This window comes from Chelon labrosus, assembly GCF_963514085.1.
Source record: "Chelon labrosus genome assembly, chromosome: 5".
Classification (NCBI taxonomy): domain Eukaryota; kingdom Metazoa; phylum Chordata; class Actinopteri; order Mugiliformes; family Mugilidae; genus Chelon; species Chelon labrosus.
This window is the reverse complement of record NC_140341.1, coordinates 19,857,949-19,877,837: the sequence shown is the minus strand read 5'-3', so window position 1 is coordinate 19,877,837 and position 19,889 is coordinate 19,857,949. Positions and strand designations below refer to the sequence as shown.

At 43.2% G+C, this 19,889-nt stretch overlaps 1 protein-coding gene across 1 annotated transcript; it reads right to left on the bottom strand.

Annotated features, from left to right (window-relative positions):
* Positions 1 to 2,268: 2,268 nt before the first annotated feature.
* ptprna (protein tyrosine phosphatase receptor type Na) lies at positions 2,269 to 19,841 on the bottom strand. Its single transcript, XM_084544890.1, has 24 exons — positions 19,495 to 19,841; positions 16,375 to 16,425; positions 11,953 to 12,063; positions 11,512 to 11,629; positions 11,051 to 11,198; positions 10,763 to 10,958; positions 10,484 to 10,636; positions 10,215 to 10,340; positions 10,017 to 10,051; positions 9,661 to 9,926; positions 9,377 to 9,463; positions 9,189 to 9,268; positions 9,013 to 9,077; positions 6,787 to 6,996; positions 6,093 to 6,359; positions 5,869 to 6,016; positions 5,660 to 5,733; positions 5,293 to 5,370; positions 5,015 to 5,134; positions 4,467 to 4,633; positions 3,730 to 3,783; positions 3,521 to 3,585; positions 2,453 to 2,526; positions 2,269 to 2,345 (listed from the first exon to the last, which is right to left on the bottom strand). Exons 1-24 carry the CDS (start codon positions 19,568 to 19,570, stop codon positions 2,274 to 2,276), a joined length of 2,841 nt encoding a protein of 946 aa, XP_084401016.1. The 5' UTR covers positions 19,571 to 19,841; the 3' UTR covers positions 2,269 to 2,273.
* Positions 19,842 to 19,889: the final 48 nt, after the last annotated feature.

Genomic DNA, 19,889 nt, shown 5'->3' with positions numbered 1-19,889 from the left:
GAAACAAGGAAGGAGATAAAATGCTGTGTAGCCTCATGTTTACTGATGCAAGGATGATAAACTGATTTCAGGAGATATAGAGATTTGCACTCACTTGCCCAAGTATAAGGCACAGCAGTGAAAACAAATGTTTTCTCAAATATCCCTGCACTAAATCTTACCTTCATGAAGGTAATGGTATGTAGCATTTGTTTCATATAAATGAGAGAGCTTTTGATTCATTTCATTCAATTTTGGAGCCTGGCGGTTTGTAGTACTTATACTTGAATATTGTACTGCGTTTCTATTATTTTGACAGCCCCATTTGAGTCAGTGGGCTGGCCTAAATAACAGAAACACATTTGTGTCTTTAATTCAATCCAGTTTACATCCTCCTGAATGATCTGACAGTTGAATGATCACATTTTTTGTGCTGTTTCTGCATTAACTGAACATTATACCAGTCATGAAGGAGATTTAGTGCATTCACTTTCACTAGTCTACCTAATGTACTGGCAAGTCACATCAAACAGCCATGGGTGTCTGTGGCTCAGTAGGTAGAGCAGGTTGTCCACAAACCAGAGGGTTAGCAGTTTGATTCTTGGTACATGGGCCATACAGTGATCAGCCACAACATTAAAACCACTGACGGGAGAAGTAAATAACACTGACCATCTTTTGACAATACAATGTTCTACTGGAAAACATTTGGACCTGTACCACCCACCTAGACCAGACCAGGCACGCCCACCCCATAGCAATGACATGGTTTAGGAACAACTCAAAAAACATGAAAAACACTAGATCCCAAACTGATCAAGTATCTGTGGGATGCACTGGAACAAGCCTGATCCACAGAGACCCCTCCCCTAAACCCGTAGGACCCAAAGGCCCCCACTAACAACATTCTGTTGCCAGACACCACAGGACACCCTCAGAAGGCCCATGTCCATTCTCTGATGAGTCAGAACTGTTTTGGAGGCACAAGGGAGACCTACACAATATTAGGAAGGTGGTCATAATGTTATACCTGATCGGTGTATGCTGAGTGCTCTTGAGCAAGACACTGACCACTGAGTTGGTGTGTGAATGTGTGTGTGCTTGTGTGAACGAGTAGGTAGATGCGTCATCGTTCTGTGACTGAAAAGCCCAACCATAAAAAGAGCACTCACGCATTTGTTGTTTGTTTTCTGCTGCATCACATCACAAATTTATTTAGGTCAAGTCCAAAATACATTTTTTATAGATATTTTCTATCTTGTCTGCTACATGAAATAATCACAATCGCCAGGATGAATTATTTACATTAATCACAAGGTCGTACGCTGAGTAAGACGGTAAAAGAACGCAAAAATATTTGTGCAGAAGGAGAGAGAAGGTATTGTGTACTTTCATGGTCCATGTACTGCATCCATTACGAAGGGACCAGGGCTGGAAGTGCAGAGACAAGCCCCATTAGTAAAAACCTGCCAGAAATCAATACACACTAGACAGTCGAACACAGTATTCTGGTGGACACGAACCACATTCAGAGAGTTACAATGGAGAGAAATCTCACCGTTTGTCAGTACGATGGATGTCACTGGTATTTGTCAAGTTTCTGAGGGGATTTATTTTATCATTGGTCCAATTGTAACGTCCACTAAGCATCTTTTGGTTGATCATTTGAGGTAATAAGGTCCGGCAAAGGCAAAAACGTAATCAGATGCGAATAAGATATATAACAATGTTACACTTTAATACTATGGCATTACAATTTTACAGAAGTATATTTTACCCTGTCTGCCTGACGGACCACACAACAAATAGCTCCCTGTTCAGGGTTCAGGAGAATTATAACGTGGACATTTCATTTGGACTCACACAGGCACAAAGGTTTTGATTCTGCACATTTCACATCTCATGGTGGCATCCCTGTGTAATTAGGTAGAAACTTCAAAGAGCAAAGTGGGGCATTTAAATGTATGTCGTAAGGAGGCCTCTGTTCACATTCGCATCCCGCCAAAAGCCATTCACTGTCCTTTCCATAAAATGAATTTCCGAAAGTTTTAAACCAAGAGAACGCAGAGAATGAGGAGATGGGAAAATACTGCAGGATGAAAACAAGAGCAGTAACAGCTCCAAGTGTGGCAGAGCAAATTCTTATTTACAGTAACGGGCATACAGGATCGTACAGGCGTGTCCGCTGGAGCGTGTGTCTTTTGATTTTCCGTTTTTTTTGTGTGTGTGTGTGTGTGTGTGTGTGTATGTGTGTGTGAGCGCATGTGGCCAGTGTGTCCTCCAGCTGCTGCCCCTCACTGCGGCAGGGCTTTCAGGATGGCATTCACCTCCTCGGCTACTGCTGTCAGAGCGAACTCAAACTGGTCCTAATCAGGAAGGAGCAGGAGTGAGAAGAAGGGAAAAGGGTCAGAGATAAGACAGAAGGAGACACCACCGGCACTGTGCGAATACAGCACACACAGATAGTTGGTACCTTTGTGCGGACCAGGCCAGGTCTCTGGTCTCTGATATGCTCCAGTGTGGCTGCAATGTCAATCTCCTTCACTCCTAGAGACACCAAGAAGAGTAACAGCATCAGAACCAACAAAAGTCTCCCAATTCATTTTGTATAAGAGGTTTAGAATGAGCCTTAACTCTGCGATCTAAAAAAATATATAAAACCCAACGGTTAAATCTGAATAGTAGTAAACAGAGAAGTGCTTTACAATAAAACAAGGCAGATAATAGAGAATAGAATAATAAAAAGTCATAAAAATAGCTGTGGTGCTATCAACTTTATCGGTCTGGACCTTGAAATAACAAGGAACCAGACATCTGAGGATGACCATGAGCGGGAAGAGACACGGGGTAATAATTCACCTGATAAATGACTTGGAGCAGGACTTTTAAGAGCTTTCTTACAATTAAAAATGAATTGTGACGGCAACGAGAATCAGTGTAACACATCACAAGGATCAGTGAAATGTGGTCATTTTTTAGGTTTTGGATGATCTTGGCCTACAATTAAAATCTGCCTTATATGGGCAGAAACACAGAAACTTCATCTGTTCGCCTCTTGTTCAAGACCAAAAGTCAGTGCTGACTTTAAAATTAAGTTCATTTTGAAATATATATATCTCAGGTTTAGAAAAAGTTTGGTTTGGTTTTGGCAACAAACCTAGTTGGTTACTATTTTATTAATGTGTATTAAAATAGACCCTTTTACATTTCTAGCCATGTGTTTGAAAGGTGCAGTTGTTGTACACTGGGTCTAAATGGCATCTGCTATATGATACTATTAACCAGCTAAACTACTACAGGTAACTGTCTATTAATACATCACTACATATAGTAAATAGTTTTGTGCGTAACAATCTAGTATATACTGTCAATGGTAACAATTCAATGTTCATGAGCTGTATTACTTGCCTTGTGTCATTGGCGCCCTCTGCTGTCCATAACATGTAATATAACTTTGCTCAACCCAACCAACAAAGATCTCTGATTTCCAAGTTAAAAAAAAAACTAATTTGTGCAGAATGTGCGGATTCAAGTGACTCACCCTTTGCCATGCGGTTCAGTACCATGTCGATCAAGATGTAGGTGCCAGCCCTGCCAGTGCCATCACTGTGGGAGCGACAGAGGGTCAGAGAGTCAAACAGTGACTGATCTTCAGGAGTATTTCACTTCAACCCACTCCTCAAACAGAACACTCATATTATACATTTCTGCAGTTTCTGGTATATCACAATTTTTTTATTTCATTCTTACCTGCAGTGAACGATGATTGGGCAGGATCGACCCCTGTAACATTTATTCACCTTCCTGAAAAGCAGGAACAAGGGACAGCAGAGAAAGAAAGGAGAACAAAGGACAGAAAAAAAAAACGCTCTATTACAAACTTTGCAACAACAATTGACTTTTTTCGCAAATGCAAGATAAAAAGGTCGCCTGTGTTGTCTCGTGGGTTGCGGTTAAATTAAATTCGACGAGAACAAAGCAGGAAGTGACCGAGCTGCAAGTCAAAGTGATGGAAATATGTGTAAATGGCAGACGACAACAGCAATATCATGTATGAGGACAGGAACGGCACAGACTGCGTGAGGTAATGGAGGCCAGTGAGATGGGAAGACAGGATAGCACAGGCGGAGAGGAAGCAACAGATTATCTGTCCCTCTTGCAGTAGCCAGTCACACCTGCCAATGCTCATTTTTGTGACTATGCAACTGGAGCCAGAGTACTAGCTGCAAACCACAAAAATGACACTGGGAGATGTCAAAATACAAACCTATCAACCTGCACACTGGGAGAGAGGGAGAGAGAGAGAGAGCTAGGATGGTGGAGAATGCACGAAACGAAGAGCATGGATGCAGTGTTTGATTACACACAGTGACGACTGACGGGGAAGATGGGAAACAAAGAAAAGAAACGGATGTGATTAAGTGAAGAGAAGGATTCAAACCCACTGATGTGAACCTGATAATACTTCCCGACCGCCCGTTCCTCACCTGCGGAAGTCGAGCAGCGGCCGCGTGGAGGTGGGGATGCCGTCGGCCGGCCAGCTGAGCAGGTGAAACTGCGTCAGAGTTCTCGTCTCCTGCGTCTGGACGTTCTTCAGGTAGAAGCTGCGCACCAGGAAGTCCTTACACCAGATGTGCTCCGACACCAGGTTCACCTGGCAGAGGCAGAGACACAGATGGACATGGGAGAGGCAGAGGAAGAGACAGAAAAGAGGGTAAAACGAATGTGACATGTTTGTTAAGGAGAGGTATAGTTTCTTCATCGACTTATGCAACCTCTCTAAAATTTAGAGTCCAATTAAACAACTTGCACGCAAGACAGATTTAGTTCATTTCTATGTTAATACTCCTATAGCAGTTAATGGCACGGTGACAACTTTCTTATTACTCGACTTAAATCTAAATCCTATGACTCCTCATTTGTCCTTACATCTTTTGAGCTATTGCAACCGCTGCATCGATGCAGGGGAAAACGACACCATATGTGTGTTCTGTGGTGCATATGTGTGAAACTACAGCCTAAACAAGAATCCAACCTCGTAGATGTGGTAGAGCGAGGAGCCCTCATCAGGCCAGTATCGTTCGCACTGCTTCTCTCCATCCTCCACCAGAGCCGTCATCATCACTATCACGGTGCAGCCGTTCTCCCACACCATCTGACGGAGCGGGCAAACACACACACAAGCACATCTGATCGTCACACTGGAGCTATTGTGTCCTACGGCGTTTGATCAAAGCAGATTCAGTGAAAAGGGAGAAACACAAAGGCAGAGGGGGGGGAAAAAAAAGAAAGCGGATAGGAGATTGCACTGACCTGCCAGAAATCAGCAACAGTGTGGGGCAGAGGTCCCTGAGTGGCGATGTAAGCTGGCTGGCGAGGGTCGTGATCAAACTGTTGATTAGATGATAAAGAAAAAAAAAGTTTGGTGAGTTTCCTGTCAAGAATGATAAGATATGAGTGACAACAGGAAGTCTGAATAAATGCAGGTGTCACATTGGAAAGAGCTTTACAGAGAGTGTTTGTGCAGAAATATAACTCACATAAATATGCATAGTGACAGTGATTTACATATGACACCGGTTAAAGAATTGCTGTTTATTTATTATTGTATGATGAGATAAATCACAGAGTAACAGACCATTAATTGTGACTACTGAAGGATTGTTTGAAGGATTCTTACAATGATGCTGGCATTGATGTAATCTTGTTTATTGGGGTTTGCTTCGGTCTTCAGCTTCACCCGAGAGTGATCATCTGGAAAAAGTGTTCAACAAGAATTTGTCAGTTCAGGAAATGATGAATTAATTATATATTTCAGGGAGAAAAAAAAAAGCTAAATTTATTTTTATTTTTTTTTACTGAAAAAGTGTGACACATCGGTGAGCTTACAGGGCAGGGATTCAGCGTGTCTGTTTTTGTCCATGTTGCTCGGGGCCTCAGCCACGGCGACTGAGCTGGGTTCAGCCTGATAGGAGCACAGCGCCTCCCACTCCTTCTGAAGGCGGTCCTTGTTACGCAGGTGATCCTCCATGTACGCCTACAATGAGGATTATTTTTGGATCAGACATTTCCTCTCCCCTCCTTATTTTCACTCTGGCCGCGTCTCCACTCACCAGGATCATGTGACCCGTTGAGATGTCCATGTTAGACTGGGCGGGCTCCTCGCTCCAGGACGGGGTGGAGCTGTGGGTGGACGACGGGCTGTGCTGGGGACCGTCGCTGAACTGGGAGGAAACGCTGCTGACGCGGGACGTGTCCGTGCCCCTCCGCCCGCCCGCGCCCGGGCCTATGGCGGACGCCGCTATGCCGCTGCTCACCCCGGCCATGCAGTCCTGGCGGCACAGGGAAGATTTAGACGCCATGTGCTGCCGACATAGCTCCTGAATGGAGAGAAAATGGGGGAAGGGGGTATAAAACGATAAAAAAGGGGATCAATAGACAGCATGGCGGCAACATAGGTGACCAAGTCATTATAGTTTGGATTATTTCAGCATTAATTTGGACATATAATCTCAATGCATCATTCTGAGCATAATATAAATTACCTATCTACAATAATCTGCTTCATCTACCTTCATACTAATCTGTTTACTACTACTACTACTATCAACTTCCCACATTTATAACTCCATTTTCATCATTCATTATCTGGCATCACATACTTTTCCAATCCATTATCACACTAAAGCCTGGGTATAAATGTATAAATGGAGACAAAAATGCATTACAGTGTGTCCATTAAAACAGATAAATTGTTTAATACATGTAAAGGCCTTTCTTCAGTCCACAGTCACCATGTTTTCATACCTGGTAGTCAAAGTGTGTTTCAGCTCCTCCCTCTGGGCCCAGGCCAAGCTTGCCATTGGCCACTTGCTGAGAGTAGTGCCTGAGACAAGCTACAGCCATGGCCAATACCAGCACGCCTCCTACAACTGCCATGGAAACAAGGGTGATGACGGTTCCGCTGGAGCCCTGGGAAACCCTGGTCACCTGAGGGAGACCCCGTGCATCAGTCCTCTAGGAAAAACAGACAACCATAAAGAGTTGTGAGTAATTTATGTGCAGGCACAGGTGAAAAAGCAAAAAAACAAAACAGATTATCATCTCTGGCCTCTGCAGCTCAAAGGTCACTCATTTCATTTCAACTAAATTCAGTTCTCCTGGAACTGCACGTGACAGCAGCACTGGCTCAATGAGCAGCTGACGCTGAGTTTTAACGACAGAGGTCTGAAAGGTCAAGGTGTTGTGCTCCAGGAAGCCATTAAAAACGCAGCTGAGGCTCAGTGGAGATCAGCCGAGCGTCGCAAGGGACGCGCCCCACATCAGTGCTGTGAGTTTAAGTGTGCCAGAGTGTCAGTCCACATGCTCTTCATCTTTTCTCTATATTTCAAAACAAGTTTCAATATGCTCCAACAGGATCCACCATAGCAGTTTTGCCATTTTAATACTAAAGCATGTGTAGCTATGCGCACAGAGTCATCTCGGTCTTGCTCACTCAGATTGTGTTTTTACTTTGCCCTAACTTATGACTGTTCATGAGATGGAAAGAATGAACTGCATTTGCAGAGTATGCTAAATCTATTGCAATAACATGTAATATAAAAAAAAACAAGCCGAAACATGTGTAAGTGGTTCTTGTAAGATAAGATAAGATAAGAAAAACCTTTATTCGTCCCACAATGGGGAAATTAAGTGGCGAAACGTCTTCAAGAATACACTAGGTACACTTGTGACAACAAGCGCATTCGAATATATAAGTGCTGCACCAAATGTTTCCTTAACAAAGGTTACAGTATTCTGCATTTGTTTAAAATAACTGAGAAATTTTGATTCATCTGGGTTTTCATTTTGGAGGCAGTGTTTTGTAGTACTGTTGAACTGTATTGTGTTGTACAGACACATGTTTCTATCATTTCAACAACCCCATTGTAATCAGTGGGTCGGGCCCGACACGTTTGTGTTTTATTCAGTACAGTCTGACAGCACCATGAACTACATCCTCCAAAATAGTGATACAATTACCACCTTTTTGATAATGCTTCAAATTAAACTGAATATTATAGCAAACATAAAGAGGGCTCTAGTGCAGGGCTATTACATTAGAATGCATTCGTTTTCACTATTGTACCTAATGAAGTGGCCAGTGAGTGCATAGAAAACAGCTTCCAGTGATGCTAACAACTATTGACTGAAAGCCAACAGCTGATCACATCACCGCCACACATGTGCCAAAAGCACAACTGCTATATAACCTCTGCATTGCTGAATGCAACCAGTGTGTGTGTGTGTGTGTGTGTGTGTTATCCTAGTATCCTAAATGGGCTTTTTGTTATTAATCTATTACGCACAAAGCGTGAGATGCGAGGTCTGGAATCAGGCTGTTTGTGTGAATGCCGACTAATGAGGTTAATGACACTTGTGACTGTTGCCATAGCACCTGAGATCTGGGAGCCACAGCAGGGGGGGAGGTAGGAGTCGGAGGAGATAAAACGCCATGGCAACAAGTGAAATAATGGCTGTTACGACGTGTCGCCTCGCCGAATTTGTTCTGGCCACTGGGGCTTACACACACACACACACACACACACACACACACACACAATGGTATGGCAGTGATGGATGGAAAACAAGCTTTATAGGTGAAAGTGATGTGCTGCTTTTGTCTCTGCTGTACTCTACATCTTGTAAACATGCCTTATACACGTCAGCACTTTGTGCCAATTATTAGTACTGGTCATCCTCAGTCCTCACCTAAATGCGTATCTGATTTTCATGGTGCTGATCATTTAATATCTAGAGTAAAGAGTCAGTCCTCACTGTGACCACAACCACAAATAAAGCAGTGCACCCAGATTTCACACTTGTAAATTTAATAATTTCTCAAGCTGAGGCACATTTGTGATTAGATTACAGTGAAAATGGCAAAGAATGAGGAAGTATGATTAAATCTCGTGGTTGCCCTGACAACTGCTTAATTTATGTTACTTGATAGAATAGGCTGTGGAAGTGTGTCTACGTGTGAGCATGAAGCACCTCTCCCACGCCAGTCTGCACAATCTTCAGGCTCGTCTGCGACTCCAGGAAGTTCTTTTCAGATACTGTCGGGAAGAATGAAACAACAAAAATCTCATTACGAGACAACACAGAAAACAATGTGGCCACGTGCCTTTTGTTGCCTGCTTTCGTGCGCATGCGCGACGGAGTCTCACCGGCTTTAGCGGCTACCTCTGCAGCCGTCATGTTGTGCTCATTCTTGCCGATGCGGAAAGTCAGCGCAGGGCCCACCACGCTGGCAAGACACAAACAGGGACACACGTGTTGGATTCTTGAAAAAAAAAATTGCCTGTAGAGGGAAATAGCGCTGACACATTTCCACACATGGTAGCTGTGCTGTTACCTGACGGTGATGAAGCTGCTTGTTGCCAGGTGTATTTTATCAGCCAACAGCTCCAACAGCTTCACTCCATCATAAATACTCAGAGAACTACAAATGAAAAAAATAAATAAAAAATTGCTAAATACCACACTTTCTGATCTTTAGTTGCAATTACTATAACAACACATGGAAAACATTTGTTTCACAGGCTCAGAGAGAAGTCTGCAAAGCACATCTCTAGGTCCGCAAGAAAATACGAGATTAAGAACAGAGGAACTCAAAGCTGAACTCGATCAAATGCTGACCTCTGGTTGGTGACAATGTACCCATACTCCTCCTTGGGTCCCGCACCCTCAACAAGTGGCGGTCCCTGCTCCTTGACGCCATGCCCGGCTAGAACAGGATCGCCCTGAGGAGGCTGGGCGGCAGACTGAGAGAGGCCGGCGGTCTTGGCCAGCAGTGTAGCTGGGACCAAGGTGGAGGAGGGAGCAGGAGGGGCATGAGGGGGGCCGGGAACGGGATCGGGCTTCTCCGGTTTATTGGACACACTATCTGTTTTTAACAGCTGCATCTAAGGAGGACGATACAAGACCTGTCAGCGTAAAAAAAAAAGCGGATGATTACATTTTCTAATCGCTGCTTGCAAGAAATGCTGACATACCTCCTTGAGGGCGATGAGGTCTTTCTCAATTGGATCTATGTTGAGAGACAAAATACATTTATTTTTTTCGACAAACATCAAAGCAATTCAGTTTAAGCATAATTATAATAATGCACCTGCCACGTCATAGGTGTTAAGATATTACTTTATAATATCATGATTCGCTTCAAAAACTTAAATCTAATTAGAGGACTGTACCTGTTTTGTCTGGGGCTGGCAGCAGCTGCAGTATGAGGGCTAGCTTGTAGAGCTGCTCCTGACTGAGCTCTCTGGGGTCCACTTTGTACTTCTGCAAGACTCCTAACATCCTCTGAAGCAAGCCGTCTAACACAGGAAAGAAAGGTTAAGATGATTTTTGCACGGTCGTGTTTTAAAATAAAGTATAATCACATATTATATTATGTGCATTCTCAGTGTAAATGTGTTACACTTGTGTTGCATAGTGTTAACAAGTTTCTTTTCCTCACCATTGTTGCCAGACTGAGCGCTGAAGTCCTGGGGAACTTTCTTATTCTGCACGGTTGGCTGCCTGCCTGCAGTACCAAGCCTTTCCTCTAGGGTGTAGTCTTCCACATAGTCCAGCGGTATCTCCAGCTCCAAGTCCTCAAAATAAGGCCGACCTGCTTGTAGCACGACAGGTTATGGCGATGTGGTACCGATCATTGCATTTTTTACCTCTGTGTTTATTGTTACTATAAATACTAATGACAGTGATTGGTTTAAAGTTTTCCAGAGATTTTCTTTACCTGCAGGGGACATAGGAGCGGCCCCTCTGTGGCGATATGAAGGCTGTGCGGACGCCAGGTACAGAGATAGAAACTCCTGCAGCAGCTGCCTGTCACGCTCTTGATCCCTCTGACTGACCTGAGACCTTGAAGAGGGGCGCCCATAACCACCTTCTGCACCCAAAAGGGATCTATCTACTTCATCGTGGTACCTATGCTGTGACGGGAAGAGACAGTCATATTTAGCGAGTTACATCTGTCTATCCGCTGTCTGTCTATGTAACTGAGTCAGTGTGTCTGTTTGTATACCTGGTGGTATGTGTATGGGTCCATGGGGGATGTTTGCATACGCAGCGGGGACTGAGGAGGCTCAACAATCATGTAGTCTACATATTTGCCACCAGGAGATTGGGACCCTGATTTAGAACTTTGGTGGTGGGAGATGTGCTGTTTGGACCTGGCAACCGGGAAAGAGACAGAGGGACGATTAGGATGGATATGGAGGCTGGGATAGAAAGGGAAGGAAAGGAACACGTGCATATCTCGCTGTACATATCTGAATGTAAAAGCTATACACTTCCCTTATATTAAAAATAATGCATCTGCTATCTACTGTATATTTGTGCTTCTCGACTTGAAGTACTCGCTTTTACTTCCATTCTATTTTCCATTTGCCGCGCAGCACCGAGACAAATTCCTTGAATGTTTGATGTGCCCGGCAACAAAGTTGTTTCTGATTCTAGATGTCACTGTAACTGGAGGGTACTTACTGAGACAAATGGGAAGAGGAGTATGAGGGGTTTGGCTTAGAGGGAAGGGTGGTATGAGGAACTCTCCTCAGCTCCTTTGATAATATGTACTGGGTGATGTCATCCTGCCATGACAGCCCTGCACACACACACACACACACATGCAGCAATTATAGAAAGCCACAAAGGCTGAGAGTCACAGCGCAGGCCCGCTGCTTGTGCGAGAAATAGAAGGACACAAGCTGAGAAATCAATATGCAGACATCAATGGTGTTCCTTATATATTTCTCGAAGGAGCCGCGTTCATAACGCTCGTATTGTGAATGGATTTCTGCCATTATTCAGAACGCATGAGTGGACATTGCGCTTCTATCAGTGCTGCCTAAAAAGCACTTTAACTGTTTTCGCGCAATATGACTCACCTCTTATGTTTTTCAATACATAATACTGATGTTGTCTTACCTTGCAGCATGAGTTGTTTGAGGACTTCCTGCATCCTCTTCAGTACAGGAACTGACAGCTGGTACCGGACCTGGTCCTGCCTAGAGGTTTGGCACTGTCCAAACAACCCATCTGGAATGAACATACACGCGTGCAAGCATATTTAAGGGGATTTCTTTAGAGACTCAAGGAGTAAATAACACAATTTGTGGATGAAAGCTATACTGGCATATAACACTTGAAGAAAAAGGGGCAAAAAGGAGCCACACGTTTGTCCAAATATGTGTTGTGTGCACCTCAATTTAAGAGAAAATATTTGACTCTGGCCTTCTGAGAACAACAAAAATGGCTCAGTGACGCAGCCTTTAGAGGCACAGCACTTTGCAATAACTGCAATTCTTATGACGGCCCACACCACACTGGCCCACCGCAGTGAGTCATAGTTTTGAAGTTGAGCCCACACACTTACACCACTTATACTGCTTGTCACAGTCCTTTTGACACCACTCTGCCACTGCGAGTGCGTGTGCTCCTGAAAATTTTTACCAGCTCTGAAAGAGTTGCTAACCTGCAGGCGGCCTCATGGCAACAGAAATAACAATGGCAGCAATGGCTGCTTTCTGCGAACTGTTCTCTTTTAATTATTATAAATATTCTAATAAGTGCATGGACCAATTACGTGCTTTAGGTCAGCCTTAGCCCTCATAATTATTATTTTGTTTCACATCTACTCTCCAGTAAGAAGCAGATGCATCATTCTAAGCTTTACAATGTTAGTATATTCTGCGCTGTTGGAGTAAGAAGACAGTTCACTCCCTCACCAAACCAAATTTGGACATAAGCTACACTCAAAAACATGTAGAGGGGAATTAAGCATTTCATACTTGAAATACTATTTATATAAAGGAATTAGGAGGAGAGATGTCATCCACCAAAACATCAAAGTGAGTTACACACTGAGACATTTCTAGCTTCACTGCAGAGCTTTTTGCTCCGTGGACTAATATCTAGATATTTGTAAGAGACAAGACTGCTAGGCTGGCTGCTGTGTGGTGGGCTTGATGACAAAGCCGAGCCGAGTTTGTTTTATTTGGTGCACCGATGAGTCACCGCAGTCACTACACCAGCTAAATCTCGCGCAGCCCCAGCGAGATGGTGAATTGTTATGCTGAACAGATTAGACAGGATTAAGGTGTTTTTATAGCAGCAGGTTTTTATAGGAAACAGCAAAGCTTGACTGAAAAGCCTGGAGTCGCGTCACATCAGGTTGGATTTCAATTTTAAAGTTAAATCAGATCTGACACGATCAATGCTGTGGTTGAGGCTGCATGCCTGGACATCTTATTGCACAAATTTAGGAAAATTTTTCATTACTAGCTGCTTTTAAATACAACCAATGATTTCTACGATAAAATTTAAGGTTACTATTTTTTAATGTCAAAACAACAGCTAGAACCTTCAGTTGAAGCCTGGCAAACATTAACTAATCAAATCACAAATAGAAAGCTGACGATGCTACGTGACACCGGACATGGGTTACACTGTTAAGTACACATGCTCCCGTTCTTCCTGGGGAGCCGAGTGATGACAGAAAGGAGACGAGCCCGAGGAGGAAGAATGGTAGATGAATGGTGAGAAGACAGAAAACTGCACGGCTTGATAGGATTGGGAGTTATTTCAGGAGCCTGGGTTATTCCTGTAGCTGTCATTTTAGTGCGAGGGATATAGGCTGATGGATTTTGTGTTGTCGCACAGAAGAACACATTGAATACACATGAACATTTGTCATTAAAATGATTTTATTGTTTGTAATTGGAAGCAGCAGTTTTGTCATGAAACCAGTCCTGCAACTGGAATAGCGATCAGGCGTAACATTATGAACACCTTCCTAATTTTGTGTAGGTCTCCCTTGTGTCTCCAAAACAGTTGTGACTCATCAGAGAATGGACATGGGCCTTCTGGGGGTGTTCTGTGGTGTCTGGCAACAGAATGTTGTTAGTGGGGGCCTATGGGTTGAAGGGAGGAGGCTCTGTGGATCATCCCACAGAGACTTGATCAGTGTGGGATCTAGTGAATTTGGAGTCCAGGTCAACACCTTGTGACTGTTTTTGCGTGCCTGTGTCAGGCTGCGTCCTGCTGGGAATGGCTGCTGCCATCAAGGAGTGTCATTGCTATGGGGTGGGGGTGCCTGGTCTGGTCTAGGTGGGTGGTACATGTCTAAGTAACATCCACATGAATGCCAGGTCCAAAAGTTTCCCAGCAGAACATTGTACTGTCACAAGATGGTCAATGTTATTTACTTCTGTTGTCAGTGGTTTTAATGTTGTGGCTGATCAATGTAAACTCTATAAACAACCAAGCCGAAGAATCATGTGATAGTTTAAACATGGTTCCGACTTCTATAAGAACAGCTAAGCCCTCTGGTCAGGCTGGGTCATTTGCTGGATCATCTGCTGGGGACTAAAACCTGAACCCGCAGCAGTGAGTTTAACACTGACCTGGCATCCACCACAGAGCAGCAGAGGGACTAGATCAGGGCGATACACTGTGTACACAAAACTCAGGTGACAATGTATGCTCTTGCTCCGTTTGCCACTCTAATGAGCTCTTTATAACAAATACGATAAAAAAGACCAACAACAAAACCTGCAGCTCCGAATATCTCATGTTACATAAAAACACTGCCGTCTGGGATAGACTCAGTATGAAAACCTGCTCAGGCTCTAATACAAAATTTGTCACCGCACACTCCACTACTCCTACCCAATGCAAACTGTGGATAATGGCTGTTTGGTGTGCAGCCAGTTCTATAAGAGCCAGCCACAGATGCTGTCACTGATCCAAATAAACGGCTGCTGTACCTGAAAGGTGGAGTACGTGCTATATAATGCTTCAAGGTACACAAGAAACAAACAGTGCTCAATCTCACAGCAGGCGTGAAGAGAAGAAAGGATTTAACCATTAGAAACCTTGAAGGGTGCACTGGAGATTTACTGCGAAGAGACAGAAAGCTGTGCTGTACATCGAGCCGTAATTAAAAGACATTTTAGGGTAATTAAATGTGAAACCTCAGAGAAGACTATAAAAGGAGCTCTTACGACTCTCATTAGTGTTGGGTTGGAGAGGAAATGTTTGCAGACCATCAGAGTGTTTTGCTCAGTTTAGTCTCTGCTTATTATGTTTTGAACATATCCATATTTACTTAAGATAAGCCAGAGAATGAATTCCATATTTTTGGAAACTGTTGACCGAACAGATTGTGATCACCCCATGTAACATCATAAGTGCAACTCCCAAAATCTCCATGGGAGGATTATGGTACCTACACAGTATAAGTACTATAATAACAACAAGAAGAGCCCTAACCCTAACTCAATAGAACAACTGCTACGAGGATGCTATTTATAATGTAGACTGTCAAGCATTTCTTCTGTTACATGTTTAGCAGATGATTTGAGAAATGCTGTAAGTTTCTCATCGGGGTTAGGGTTTCACATGTTTCAAAAATATTTCATCATCATCAACAAGTAAAAAAATACTGGAGTGTCTTTGACTTTTAACTTAAACAGAAAAGAAGAGTCTCAGTATTTTGCAGTGATTTTTTACTTTTGCTCCTAGACGTTTCATGCAGTACAACACCTCCTCTGCCTCTTCACGTGCACGCTGTAGCTGTGTCTTTATGAGGTGTTTGTCACTACAAGGCACGTCTATGGAGTCTGTGTTGGCCTTTAGTTTTTGCCAACAAACTCAATAATTATTAAGTATAGTATGTCCTTGTGGAGACGGCGATCCAAAGACAAAGGGCTCACAGCAAGCAATCAGACTAAAAACCTTCCAGCAGCCATTCCTCCCGGTGTTTAGCTCTGGGCTCAGACACACACAGACATCTACGCGTGCTCCTGGGCCGCGAGCGCGCCGATCCATTTAGTATTCTGTCCAGTGAATGCCTAAGCTTGTGCGTAAGTGCAGCTTCCACAGAGAAGTGCGTAAGTGTGTGTCAGTGACTCATCACTGTATTAGCACAACAACTGTGGGGGTGTCGACCTCGCCGTGATGTCAGTGTTGCCATGGAGACAGAGAGTCGCGGGGGAGGGGCTTAGATAAAGATGAGGAAAAGGAGAGGGGCTGGTGACGGAGAGAGAGAGAGAGAGAGAGAGAGAGAGAGAGAGACTCTGGCTCACCGGGGCCGAGTGAGGAAAAAATCCTTGACTTTTATGCGTTTGTGTGTTTTTATTCACACTCTTAGTGTCAGCTTGCAGCCGGTGACATATGGCGTGTGCACATGTTTGTGTGTGTGCAGCTGCAGGGTTAATAATTGAATACACCGTAGAGGTACAGGCGTATTGCGAAAGTGCCCCACGTTAAAAGTTTAATGATGGAGTTCAGAAAACAGAGGTTAAGTTTGATTGTGTGTGTTTGTCCATGTGTGCGTGCTGTACTCACCGTTTGAGCAGAACTGATCCTTTGTGCACAATCTTCTCTCAAACAGGCAACCTGAGGTAGAAAGACAAAGAGAGGGCTAACAGGTAATACCTATCACAGCAATTTCCATGGCAACGGTTGCTGTAACTCACGTTTAGGGGACAGAAATGAGACAATGTGAGCTTAACCCCCGGAATATTCATTAAAATTAACCGCTAATGTTACTGCACGGTGGGAGCCAAACCAACCATTGCCTTCTCTTTTATAATATCTAGTATCCAAACCCAATTACGCACTAAAAAAAAAAACAAACAGAAAAAAATAGTTCACTAACTCGTAACACTAAATTATCTAATCTTTATTTGAACATTTTTTTTTCTTTTTCCTACACAAACACTTTTGATAAGCATGACTGAAGATAAGGTGTTGACCTGGTTTTTTGTGGCTATTAAATACAGATTTATTAGTTGATATCAGGCGCTGCTGATTACTGTGAATAATGAGAGACACCCATAATGAATCCTCATTAGTATTTTTAGTTATTCCTTTGTGCTTCATCTCCAGTCGTTACACTTTTTCTTAATTGAGGCTGGTGAGTAAGACCTCGGAGGGTATGGCAACGTGGGAAGGAGCAGGTGGCTGACGATAGATAGGAACGTAGCGCGGCAGAATGTGCATGGATAGCTCTCTCTCTCTCTCTTGCGTCACGGCTCAGTTCTCTTTCCGACATCCTTTCCAAAGTCTCCATGTGCATGTAACAGGCAAAAAAATAATAAACAATTTGCTAAAGAAAATGGTAGGAATCTGCGTGGGCAGAGTAGGCGTTTTCATATTTAAATCCCAGATAGGGTAGGTAGCCTTGGGGTTGATGGATCTGTGGATTGGGTGTTAATATAAAACTTGAAAAGAGAACAGTGCCTGAGAACTGTTTTCTCCACCTTTAACCGAAATGACGCACAGCCTAACAGTGACTCACCTCTTAGACTGGGTACATTTGTCTGTGCAAGTATTTTGCTTTTCTGTGACGGCCTCTCAAACGTTCAGCCTTGAAATTTGCATTTCATAAAAAGTTATTTGAACCAAAGCTTTGACACAAATCTTTTAAAAACAATACTGCGTCTCCATGTCAACACGTCCGCCTTCTGAGAGATCTGGACTCTCCTATCTGTAGATTAGGCTGAAATGAGCCTCAGCTAAATGATGCACAGATAACAATGACCAAACTAAGATGCATCTGAGTAATTTTATGGGGATAATGAGGGTGAATGCCAGATCTTGTGACTGGTTGTCCAGGAAATGGCATGTGGTTTTGTTGGGACAACAAGCAATGTAGAGCTAAAACTTTACTTTTTTTGACAATGAAATTTTATTATTATTTCGGGATTCAAATGTTCCATTTATTCTAGTTGAATTAATGCACTGAGATGTTATGATCACATGGTGATACTTTCTATTGGAGGGTCAATAGCCATCAGGTTGGTTGCAATAGAAGCTACGCTGACATTTTTTCATAATAGTATTAAGAATTATTATTAAATTATTTTATTATGCATTTAAAATAGAAAAAAAGTGTTCCACAGCACGATAGAATTGGAGAAAAGCTCCCAATGAATCCCAAAACTTTGCAGAACAGATTTAACAGAAACCCGATCTATTGTAAAGCGTTTGTCATGGCAACAGAACATCTGTCCCTGAGGGAAATCACAGGCTGCAGAGACGTCAACTGAGACGTTTGCATCATGCTGCGTGTGAGGTTGGACGGCAGAAGAACATATGCGCTGATGGCTACGAACGGAAACAGATGGAGTGAGAGGACAGAGATGGGAGACAAAAGAAAGGTTCTGATGGATGAACAGACAAGAGGAAGCAACACTGGTTTCTCTCCGTGGTGCTGAAATCCCAGGCGCCTGGCAGCAAGGCTGTTCATTGTTCATTGTTGTTTTCTCGTGCACTTTCTTATTTTGGCAGTGCATGTTTCTTTAATGGCAGCACAGTGTTCATCGCATTTGCTGTGAGCTGCTGACATGTGACTGTAAATAATGATTTTTAAGCTGTTGCATGAATATGGAAAGAAAAGGCTGTGAAATGTGCCTTTAATCATTTACATGATTAAAAATATACAAGGGGAAGAGGTTGAGGGTGTTACTCACTGTTTTTTTTTTTCCTCATTGAGAGAGGATAACATTTGGCCCCTTTTCAATCTCAGTCTGAATTACTCATTGAATTCCCTGCCTACTTCACAAATCCCCACCTACACATGTCAGACAAACTGAATTTTCAATCTTTGTCAGAAAAAAAAAAAGGTATGGAGGTAAAAAGTCATTAAAAGCTATCAGTGGGTGTAAGTGCAGAAGTGGTTGTTAAAATTCACTTGTTGCCATCCTTGCATAATTTGCATCCCGGGCCAGCGCATCAATCTGCAAACTGCAATAATCTAACCACTGAAGTTAGTCAGTGTGAACCAGTCACGTTGCCACTGATATTGCTGCCACTGCTGCAAATGCTGCTGTGATGTGAAATTAGAAACGTGAATTCTATCAGTAAACGGGTGTTTAGCAGGTATTTGATTTAAATCTCAATTTGAAGGCACTGTTCCTGGGACTGAGCGTTTGCTGTCATAATATTTAGTAAAACAACACTTACACCTGTCTCTTGTTGTACTGTAGAAGTGTGCACAAAAGCCAGCATGGGTGGTTTTTATAAGACTGACAACTATTTTTGTGTGTGTGTGAATGTGAGATGAGGACCTTAAATCTAAACACAAGCTAAATAGGTTTACCTCAGGTGTCATGCACGGACAATCGTGCTCTGAACCACCAGAAACTGAAATGAAGCGCTCACTAGGCTCAGGTTTCTCTTCTTCATTGCTCCCGGTATCCTCCATCTCCCTCTCCTACTCCTCTGTTTAATCGTATTAGACTCTCTGGTCCTATACATTTGCCAACATCTCTCATTTAATATTAAAACGATACATAAATGCACTTAAAACATGGATGCAACAGGGGGTATGATGTCCAGTAGTGGGGTTGATATCACCACAAAGTCGTCTTAGACACACTAACTGTGGAAATAATACTATTTCTGACAAAAACCGTGCCACCATCACATTCATCAGCACCGTCATCATCATCATCATCTTACCGTATTTGTCAGAGATTCCTGGTTGGTACAGCACGGTTAGAAGGAGCAGAGCTCGCCATGGCTTAAAGTGTTGCATGATCCTCTCAGGCTTCCCAGCAGATGGGGAGATGGAGGGAGAAAAGATGCGCACTCTCTTTGCTTTCCTCCCCTCCTTCAGATCTCCATAATGTTCAAACCAGCCGTATCCATGCAGCTCACACTGAAGCCACGTAAGGACGGTGGGAAAAAATATATATTTATAGCTATGTATTAAAAATAAAATATCTTTCAACGAAAGTAATTCTTCACAGTGAACAGGCGGGGCGTGTGGACGGAGAGGAGAGGCTACACGCAACGTAGGATCGACTCACGACAGCACAACTGCGGAAACAACGTGAGATCTGAGGAGAGGAGAA

Bases quoted from the DNA above. Each gene is read 5' to 3' on its own strand.
- ptprna (XM_084544890.1), bottom strand. From the start codon at position 19,570: ATGCAACACTTTAAGCCATGGCGAGCTCTGCTCCTTCTAACCGTGCTG. The intron at 16,426-19,494 runs GTAAGATGATGA...TTTCTACCTCAG, and splicing joins AGGAATCTCTGACAAATACG to GTTGCCTGTTTGAGAGAAGA. The intron at 9,464-9,660 runs GTCAGCATTTGA...TTTCATTTGTAG, and splicing joins TACATTGTCACCAACCAGAG to TTCTCTGAGTATTTATGATG.